We start from the raw sequence: 10,887 nt of genomic DNA on the forward strand, positions 1-10,887 counted from the left end.
TCTTAGATTTGAGTAAATACAGTATTTATTCTGAGCCAAGCTAACATGTGCTTGGTGCTGTACAAATACAGCCCTGCCCCAAGAGCCTGAACTCTGAATAGATGTGTAAAGTGCAGAAAGTGTTTGTGTTGAGCCCATCTAATGTGGATGCAGAACCAATAGGGTTGGTTGGCGTGTCGGCCTGTGATGCAAATCCTCTGTCACAGCTCTTTGGTACAACTATGCTGGCTCCTTTGCTTTACTTCTTATCTTTGGTTTGGCTCCTTTGCTTTACTTCTTATCTTTGGTTTGTGCTTCCTTGGTTGTCTACACTTCCACTGTATCGTGTCCCAAGCCACTGCTGGATGCACTTCTCCATCCACTTCCTCCTACCCAGCAAGCACCAAATCCCCAGAGTGACCTTGAAAACAAGCCAATAAACAACACACCCGATACAGAAAGCCGAAGAGCTCAGGACCATTCTTTGGCAGCTACACTGTCTCAGTTCCCAGGCTCTTGCACACACTGAGGACAGCGAGCGGGCAGGGCATGTCATAGTGCAGTCCCTAGGCATAGCACCACGGTGTGGTGGGGCAGATGCCCCGACTGCTTCTCAGACAACAGCATGTGCTTTGAAGGCTCATTCCCTGTGGCACAGCATTACTTTGGATGGTCACTGAGCAGATATTCCTGTACTCCCCTACCTCCTTACTTTTCTTTTCTCTGTACTGCCTAACGCAAACAAACAAACAATAAACTCCTACTCTTCTCCAGAAATCTTACTTGAGCAGCTGATGCAAATGCCTGCTCCAATATCTGTGTTACTGGGGAAGCATTTGTGCCAAATGAAAGCCTGCCAAGAACAACAGTTTGCTAATGGGGTGGAGAGCAGCATTTACACCTGTGGTTAGGGCAGGACAGTCATCAAATGCTGCACGAGAGGCTAAACATTACAGCAATCTCATACCGTAGTAAGCTGTGGGAAAACATCAAGATCTTTTCTGAACCAAAAACATACGTTAATGTCTGAAAAATAAATTGAATTTCCCTGCATATATAGCCTAAAAATCACTACTCTTCCTAGATGCACGACCTTTAGCACTGGCTTAAGTGTAGTATTGTCCACATCTTCCTTCTAATCTCCTCTCTGCTGCTTTGTTAGCTGAATCCCCGCTGGACTACCCCATAGGGAGAGACGGATAATAATCTGCTTCAAGGTGACAATTATAAGTGAAAATGCACTGATCAACAAGCAATCCATAGATCTAGTTTCTGTCAATCCTAAACTCATAAGGCTGGAAGAATTTTCCTAAACCACCTCAAAACAGGAAATTTTGAATTCAGATCAACTTACCAAGAGCCAAATCCCATAGGTCTCCTGTCATAATCAGGCAAATCCGGAGCTATCTTACATGCTTCTATGTTCAGGTACTTAAATATGTGGATTTTTCCTTTTATACATATCTACAAAAGAGAATCTGTAAGTTTCAAAAGACTACACAGTAATTAGCAGTTGCCACTAATAAATCAGCAAGCTCAACTGTCAATAAATAAACCATTCATCTATTCTTCTAACCTTTCCTCCATTTTAGATAAACCTGCATATTGAAGAACAAACATAATAAAATACAACTGGAAGCCATTCTGCAAGAACATCTGGGTCCCTTTCTGTGAGCTGGCTGAGGATGCTTTGTCATGTGAAGAATGAGATACATGCATTTGTACGGAGTAAAACTTACACTGCTTGGCACTAAAGCAGAAGTGACCAAACCCTGCCTGAGTTAGAATGGCAAAGGCAGCTTGCCAAAAGTCAAGCTCACATGTCAATCACGTGAAGCCGATTACAGCTATCTTCATTTTTAATATAGAGGCTGGGTCCATGGAAACTACAGGTCTTGACTTGATCTGCTACAGAGAGAAAGGAGGCCACAGTATGACCTGCAGGTCCCATAGCAAAGCTTAAGTCAGCCATTGACCACACTGCCTTCAGCCCACAGGCTGCATTCTAGGCAGTCTATTGTAAAGTGAATGACAATGCATCTAGTTTTAGGTTCCCAGGTCAAAGAGTGGCACAGATATTGCTAGGTCCCCACAGGCATCCTCTCCCACAAAGCCTATTCTGACCTAGAGTTGCTTGCTTATATCAGTTCTACAATAAGCATTTCATTCAAAAAGCTAAAGGAAGTCCTGCAATAAACACATCTCTGATACCACTAGTTTGACAAACAAGGAAAAAGGGAGGTGAGGAGGATTTGTTCCATGGATTAGATCCTAAATACAGCTCACCTGTGCAGGGGGTGACTGTAGAGGGTTGTTATCTAGTGTAATTGTCTGAAGATGCCTGAGGTTCCGATAACAAACTGGGATTGTGGTTATTTTATTGCAGGAAAAATCTAACCGAATCAAAGGCAGTTCTGCAAGCTCTGGTGAAAGAAAATAAAACAGCTTTAAAGCAAAAAGAAAGCAAAATTTTCATGCCTGAATTCGTAAGTCAAGTAATAATGGAGTTTGCTACTTGCTCTAAAACCAAAAAATCCCCCCCCACCTTTAACACAAGAACCTAATTGCCAATGATCCAGCTGTTACACGCAGTCGCCTTTTATTTGTTCCTCTTACCTTCAGGTAAACGCAGCAAATGATTTCTTCTAACATTCAGGTCCCGCAAGGATTCCAGATTGCCAATCTGGGGAGGTATCATCTGTATTTCGTTACAGCTCACATCCTGAAATGCAAGATGAGTGGATGAGCTACTGTTTTGATATGGTCACTCTGCCCCTTTAGAAAATCCCAACACCAATCCCTGCCCCTCTGTTAAGTGAAAGACAGCTCTATTTTAACTATAAACTTAGAAAAGATAAGCAATAACGTCACATCTAAGATTCTCAAAATGCTTTGCTAACATTAATTTAGTCTCATTGCTGAGATGAAGGCAAGAATTATACTTGTTTTACAGAACTGGAAATGGGGATGCACAATAATGAAGCAGTATTTTGGTGTCCCAGCTAGATAACCATAATGCCAGGAGCAGAATCCAGGAAATCTGACAGTCGATGATACAGGCTTTGGACAAATTATACAGAAAACTGGAAGTAAATAACAGTTCCAGGTATATTAAATTGGCCAACCAGTATGTTACTATACACTTCAATTATTCCTCCAAAGTCTTCCCATTTCCAAAGGGATAAGAGCTAACTCTGAGAGTTCATTTGCAGGGACAGACTACTTTGCATGGACTTTTAAAAATCTTCAAGACTACAGGCACTTTCACAAATGACAATACACAAACCAAAGAAAATGCAAAGTGAACTGCCAGTACAGAAGTCAACCCCCACTAAAGTAATACTCATGCAAACTAAAAGTAGCCCTTGCCCCACATGTCAAAAAACAAAACAAGAACAACCTCCCTACCTTCCTCCCCCCAACCCCCCCCCAAGCCCCCTATGTTGTGTGCATGACCCAAAATGTATAAATCTGTTTTCTTGAAGTGGGGGAAAAAAGAGTTTCTTGAACAATGTATGGGGGGGGGCTCAGCCCAGGTTCCCTCAAAGAAGATGCCCTGACACCAGCCACACACTCAAATCAGGGAGGCTTAAAGTATTTTTGTTGCAAAAAGCATCATTTACATCAGCCACTGCAACTGCCTCTGCCATATACAGAGAGAACCTGGGACATCAGGCTCCAGTTAGTACAGGTCTGTCTACTCTAATTCAGGAAAGAAGCAGGAAGCCAGAGCCAGCAACTGGAATGGTATTCTGGACTAGGCAATGTCTGGCTAATAAGCAGGTCTGACAGCACTGAATTTGCTAGAACTAAGTTCCAGACTCTTACTTTAGGTTATCTTAGCACCACAATATCCAAATTGTTCCCAATCTTTAATGCATTTATTCTCATAAAAGCATGTTTATGCGAGCTATGGCATTGCTATGAAGCCCCATTTCACAGCTGGAGAAGTGGAGCCCTACATGACATCATGAATTCATAGAAAAATGAGGGTTGGAAGGGCCCTCAGGAGGTCACATCTAGTCCAACCACCTGCTCAAAGCGGGACCAGCCCCAACTACATCATCCCAGCTGAAGTTTTGTCAAGCCAGGTCTCAAAAGCCTCCAAGGATGGAGATTCCACCACCGCTCCAGATAACCTGTTCCAATGTTTTCATAGATTTCACAGACATTAGGGCTAGAAGGGACCTCACAAGTTCATCAAGTCCAGCCTCCTAGTGAGAAAATTTTCCTAATAGTCTTCCTAACTGCCTTTGCTGCAACTTGAGCCCATTGCTCCTTGTTCTGCCATCTGCCCCCACTGAGACCAGTCCAGCTCCATCCTCTTTGCAGCCCCCCTGCAGGGAGGTGAAGCTGCTATTCAAACCCCCTCAGTCTTTTCTTCTCCAGATTAAATAAACCCAGTTTCCTCAGTCTTTCCTCACAAGTCATGTCCCCCAGCCCTGCAACCATTTTCACTCTCTCCAGCTTGTTCACATCCTTTCTGTAGTGGGGGGCCCATAACAGGACACAGGACTCCAGATGTGGCCTCCCCAGTGCTGAAAAAGGGGAAGAATCACTTCCCTTGACCCGCTGGCAATGCTCCTCCCAATGCAGCCCAGGATGCCAGTCTTCTTGGCATCAAGGGCAGGCTGCTGGCTCATGTCCAGCTTCTTGTCCCCTGTCACCCTCAGGTCCTTTTCTGCAGAGCTGCTGCCCAGCCAGTGAGCCCCCTTGAAGTTGCAAAGGAAGTCACACGGGAAGTTCATGATGGAACAAAGACTTCACAAGTCCTGGGCCAACATCCTATTGGTTGTATTCTTTAGCTGAAAAACATTATCTATTATCTGAAAGAAGCTGTAACCTGCTAGAGCAAATGGTCTGCAAATTAAAGTCCAAGCTGCAACCCCTAAAAATGAAGGGTATACTCACAAGCTCTGTTAAGTGTCTAAGCTGTCCAATTTCTTCAGGCAGCGAGACCAGTTTATTATTACTTGCTATCAAAACTTTCAATGGTAGACTACACAAGTGTACTGGCAACATGGAGAGCTGGTTTCGACTTTTTGGTCAGAAGAGAAAAGAAAGCAGTTAGTATTTGGGAAGAGACCAGTTACCAACTTTAACACAACAAAAAGAAATACCAAAACCGCAAACTCAGTTATGACAGCACATAAGTGCATCAATTCTCTTTCTACACATGATTATAGGTAACCTGGTACCCTGCAGTCTTGTCCACATCTCACTCTAACCCTTTACTTTCCCAATGTCTGTGTAGCCAGAAACTCTGAGTCTGCTACCCAACTCTTTTGAACTCCTGAGAATGGGAGACAGGAAATTTTTGTAGCAGGATTTGAGACTAGCTACTTTTAGGTATGGTGCACATACCTTTTATAGCTACCCAGGTTGCTTTTTTTTAATTGTGTGTCTGTATGTAGGGAGTGTCAGCAGAATTAGTTTTTACTTGCTCGAGCAGGAGTGTTAAGTGTGTGTTATAAGTAACTCATTTGTAATGGAGTCCAAATACAGTGGCAATGACATCTGAGAAATCTTTTAGAAATTTCACAATTCACTGTTTGACACTTCAGTTTTTTATTACTACAGAAGCATAGTCATATGATGGGACTCTGACCTCAGTGAACAAATCACATGGGATGAAGCTGATTAACAAGAGAGAAAGTTTCTGTTTACAAATAAATCAGAGCAATATGAAATGAGTTGCAAGTTAGAGAGAACATTAAATGGCACTTTAACTGAGGTTTGGATCAGCTATAAAAACCATGTTTGACAAAACATGGCATTGTTTTTTCAGTGTCTGAAGTCTAGATTTTCCACTGTAAAATTCTATTCCTGTGCAGCTGAGGAATCAATGCCAGCTAGTAACATGGTATAATAATTTGAAATGCACCTGCTAGAGATCACAGCAATAGGAAATCCGCCTCTGACTCATATCCTATTCCTACAATACACACCATAAAACAAAAAAGGAACATAAGCAAAATTAAACTGGCAAAGGGGTAATGCTTGATGCAAAGTGTGTGCTGTTTTTTTTTTACCAGTATCAGTAGCTGCTTGTGACTGAGGGCTCTGCATACCTAAAATATTGTTTCTAATAAATGCAGACTATTGCATCCAGTTGAACTGCAACAAAAAGGCACAACACTGTTATATGCACACCAGGCAATTAAGCAGACAAATGCATTCAAGATTTATCCAAAAACCTCCGAAAAGTCCACAATACAGTGGGCTTAAATGGAAATTCCCTAAACATCACTAAAAAGTTACAAGTTGTGCAGAGATGTATTTCTTTCCTGATCATCTCTTATTTGAGTTGGTAGATATCTACATTTTACACAAAGACTACTAGACTGTTTTATGATAGACTCCACAGAGCCTGAGTTAAGCTGAGTTTTGGGTTGTGTGACCTTTATCATTTATTACTTTCCTGTCTTGCACCTCAACCCATTGCTAATAATCTCTTACCCTTATTTAGAGAGTCAAGGAGCAACTTCCTTAATCTAGACAGTGAGGTCTTGCTTTTCAAGGCATTTAGAAAGGACACTCCAAAGAATAAATGAAATTTATCAGACCAGATGATATATCTGATTAAAAAAAATCTTAATGCACATTTCATATTTGTCATTAATATGCAAGGTGCATCCACCTAAAGCCCACGGTAAACGGGCAAACAAAATTCACACAATGCAGGAGTGATTAGTCCATACTGAAGTTCAAATTGAATCAACTGGTGACACTGTGCAAGTGGTGGCTTTACTTTTAGCTTACTTTAATTTGAAAAAATACTGGTCATTTACTCTGTTCATTAAACTAAAGTTTCAGTTACACATCTTACCCATTTGCAATTTCCATTAAAAACAAACAGACAATTATTCTTTCACTGTCAGTTCAACTGAAACTATTTCTGAATTCTACAGATTTTCAGAGAGTAAATATCCCTACCCACTTTAATATAGAACTTACTCAGAACCCCAAGAAACTGCTTCTCTCAGACTTACAAATTAAGCTACTGGCTGCTTCTCTTGTTCTCTATTCTCTCACATACAAAAAGAGATTGTCCAGCTATATCTTGGACAGATTTATACTTTTTACTTCCTCTGACTTCAGCAATTTGTCTCATACGCCAAATAGCCTTTGAACAAAGAAATTTTGACCAATTTGTGCAATTGCCAGTTGTCTCCTCAGTGTCAGTTTGTGACCTTCTAGTTTCAAATCAGTCTCTTAAAACAGTATTTCTTAGTATCATTAGTCCATTCCTTACAGCTTAAGACAAGCAAGTATGAAAGTCTTTCCCTTGTGTTAAAAGCTATATTGTAAAAGTCTCTGCATACTAAAAGCTGCTTCAGACATTCATTTTGTGAAGCTATATAGACCCAAAGATAGCAATTTTCTTCACTCAGATTCCCCTTCCCTAATCAGACTTATTTTAACTGACCTTTTTTTTTAAATATTATTTAAAGTCCAAACAAGACCACCAAGATTTTGAAACAAACTATGTACCCAATGCTACTTGCTTGAAAGAAGTGATTAAAATGAGGTACCCAGATACTTAAGTGAACCTTTAATTTGACAGTATTTATCTACATGGCTTTACCATGGACTCTGCTGAATTTACTCAGTGGCAGGATCCACGTCCATCAAGCAACAGTCCATGCCATGTTATTTCCATGACCTGTTCCTCCTCATGTGAGCCTGACCCTTTGGTTACTACAGAAGTTTGCAGGCACAAGGAAAAGCAAGGGTTTCATAGTAAATGAAATGAATACATACAAGTCTCAAAAGATCTTGAAACACCTAGCCAGAGGTCATTTTTCCTACTTTATTTAAGCTAACACCCTGAAAAACACTTCATGACTCTTTAACAATTTCCTACTGCTACCAATTAAGGAGCAGGGATGCTCTGTTAAAAATCTAAAAGTGCCCTGGAACTATCACAGGTCATAATTTTAAATTAAGTACAATTATTAAATAAATTCAGGTGCAAAGAGAAGCCAATGGCTCCAGTTAAACAGACACTGCTCACTTAAAAAAAACAACCCTCCCGAACACAGTTTTAATTTATCCAAACACCCAAAATTACTACAATGATCAGATTAAAGAAAGATTCTGATTTTTTTTTAGTTTATTTATGTGGAGCACTTTGCATACCATTTAAAAAAAAAAAACAATTTTCCTTGCATAATCAGGTTGTTCTCGTTCCACGGATCTTGCACACAGCAAATAAAAAAACATGTAAGACAGAGATGCAACCGTTTATAAACACTAATGCTTATCATAGTAAATATACACTTATTTATTATCATTGTGATTTCTTATAACAGTAAATATTCCTGCACCTTTATAGCACATCCCATCTCAGCATTTCAAAGCACTTTACGAAAAATATTGATTCAGGGTAGAGATCATCAGTTTACTGATGGGGAAAATGAGGAGCCAAAGTGAAATTAGTTGCCCAGGATCACACAAATGACTTTGCATCAGGAGCAGCAACAGGGTCTCTCGAGTCCTAGAGGATGGCTGTCAGTAAAGTCATCTTTCCCCTTTTGTTACTTATAACATGCAGAAGCCCACGAGATCTCATTTACAGGGTAATAAGAGAATATAAAGAACGAAAAGAATATGGGCAGTATTGGTTGGAGCCTTTGGTTGGCCTAATCCAGACCCAAGAGATCTCATTTACAGGGTAATAAGAGAATATAAAGAACAAAAAGAATCAAGAAATCTGTTCCTATCATAGACCTGGGCAGGGACAGGAAGAATCAAAGGAAGAGAAAGAAAAAATATTCCAGATTTGTTAACCAGAACAAACAGGCAATTTATATTTCCTGTGCCATCAGATCTGTAAAACTGAACAGATGGAACCTGTTTGAACTCATAAAGGAAGAATGCTGACTGCATAGAAAATTAGACTGCAGGCACCATGCAGCAATCCCAAAGTGCCAAAAGTTAAAATTATTATTGGCTGGTGTCTCTTGATCAAGGTAAATGAAAAAGAATGGTCCAGGCTGGTGGACTAGATAATCCACATTATCATAGGGGACAGGTTATACATTGTGTTTGCATAAATGTAGACTGCTGATATGAAATCAAGTTTTCAAGGTAATGGTTACCTGATATTTAGAAACGTCAAGGACTGCAGGTTCAATATCGCCTCGGGGATGTAACGAATGCAGTTCTGGTAAAAATTAAGGCTCTCCAGGGAAACAAAGTGACAAACTTCTGCTGGGAGCTCGGAGAGTCTGTTCCGTGACAAATCTGAGGAAAAATGGAAAAAGAAATGTTCACCAAATAGCCTGAGTGTGACTGCATGGGGCAAGGACTGTGCTTCCACAAGCGGGCATCGCCTTGCACACTGGAGAGACAGGTGGTTGGGAACATTTTTTCCCCATTAGGGATCCCATTCTACAACAGGAGTGAACCCAAACCTTTTTAAGTTTTACACGCAAAATCAGAGCACGAGCATGTACGGTTTAACCCATCTTCAAAGAACCAGCTGCCTAGTGGTTAGGTAAATCGCCAGGGACATGGGAGATTGTGCTTGAAGCCCTGTTCTGCTCTGTTCAGACAAGGGAGTTGATTCTGGATCTCTGGTATCCCAAGGGAGTGCTCTAAGCCCCATGCTACGGTCTCTTCTGGAATGAGTCTCAATCTCTCCTGTTGGAGTTGTTCTACTTTGTAAGTAATTGAACATTCACTGGACCAAAAATAGAGAGTAACTGTTCAATGCCAGGCACCCAGGATGTGGAAGATAGATTCCAGCCTCTGATCCAATTAACAACACATTACAGGGGAAAATCCAAACAGCAGAGCTTAAGAAACACCCCCTCCAAAGCAGTGGATAGCTTGGTGGTTTGGACACTTACCAAGTTAAAGCCCTGGTCTGAATTAGGCCAACCAAAGGCTCCAACCAATACTGCCCATATTCTAGGGAACCATCTCAACCACTGGGCTACTACTGCCCCAGAGTTGGGTGCCCCCAAGAAACCTCTCCTAATTAACATTTTGTTAAAACTGATACACAATTTTTGGTTTTGACTAGTCAAGGACTCCACACCCCCCGGCCTACAACCATGCTCTAATTGTGAACTGTAAATGTATAAAATGATAATGGTAACTAGCATCGTGCCTTTGCACTGTGTTCTTTCAGCTGTCAAGTGACATAGCTTTAGTTTTTGTTTTTGAGAAGAGCAAGGAAAAGCTTGTGCTCATAAAGGCCAAAGGACAATTCCCATAACATGCATCTGCTGCAGCAGCTTCCTCACACACCCTCATTCTCAGTGCTAACCCAGAGGTACATCTACCACTATGGGCCAGAGAGGCTGTTTCATGTGGGTACTCATTTCCTTCTGAGTGACTGTCAGTTTAACAAATGCATGATGTTTCACCTTTTCAATGGCAAACATCCACTATAGCCAAGTCAAACTATATAACCAACCTGAATTATTATTGTATGTGATTGAAACAAAAGTTAAAAAAAACCCCAAAAAACAAAAAACCAACCACTATTTTATTTTTTCATTCTTAATGACAAGATGCGACTACTATAGAGTCAACATATGCAACAGTCATAAGAAGAAATGCAAGACTTAGGAGAAGAGCTGAACAGCTGTAATTTCTTCATCCACTTGGGATCAACGATTTCCATCTTTATCCTTCAACGTACCCGTTCAAATTGACCCTGTCCTCAGAAGGCTGGCAAATCAAGCAGACCTTGAAGTGTGCCCTCCAGGTCCCATTAAAACTGGGAAGGAAACTTTTTAAAAGTAAAAGTCTTCTGACTGATAATTGGCTACTACCAGCTTTTTCCTGGTTGAGGAAAGAGATTGTTAAGCTTGAGTACCTGAGCTTATCTCACCTTCACCTAAAAAAAAAAAAAAAAAAAAAAAAAAAAAAAAAAAAAGGGGGTTTTCAAAA

At 40.7% G+C, this 10,887-nt stretch overlaps 1 protein-coding gene across 1 annotated transcript in view; it reads right to left on the reverse strand.

The window, feature by feature from the left end:
- Window positions 1-10,887, reverse strand: part of LRCH3 (leucine rich repeats and calponin homology domain containing 3) — a 69,971-nt gene that overhangs the window by 47,888 nt on the left and 11,196 nt on the right. The window contains exons 2-6 of the mRNA XM_019503055.1: window positions 9,084-9,228; window positions 4,891-5,017; window positions 2,596-2,701; window positions 2,266-2,402; window positions 1,334-1,443 (exon numbers count right to left, since the gene is read on the reverse strand). Of these exons, the coding sequence (XP_019358600.1) occupies window positions 1,334-1,443; window positions 2,266-2,402; window positions 2,596-2,701; window positions 4,891-5,017; window positions 9,084-9,228 (625 nt within the window). The remainder of the gene's footprint in view (window positions 1-1,333; window positions 1,444-2,265; window positions 2,403-2,595; window positions 2,702-4,890; window positions 5,018-9,083; window positions 9,229-10,887) is intronic.

The sequence above is a fragment of the Gavialis gangeticus genome, unplaced genomic scaffold, assembly GCF_001723915.1.
Source record: "Gavialis gangeticus isolate Ggan-Ray unplaced genomic scaffold, GavGan_comp1, whole genome shotgun sequence".
Taxonomy (NCBI): Eukaryota; Metazoa; Chordata; order Crocodylia; family Gavialidae; genus Gavialis; species Gavialis gangeticus.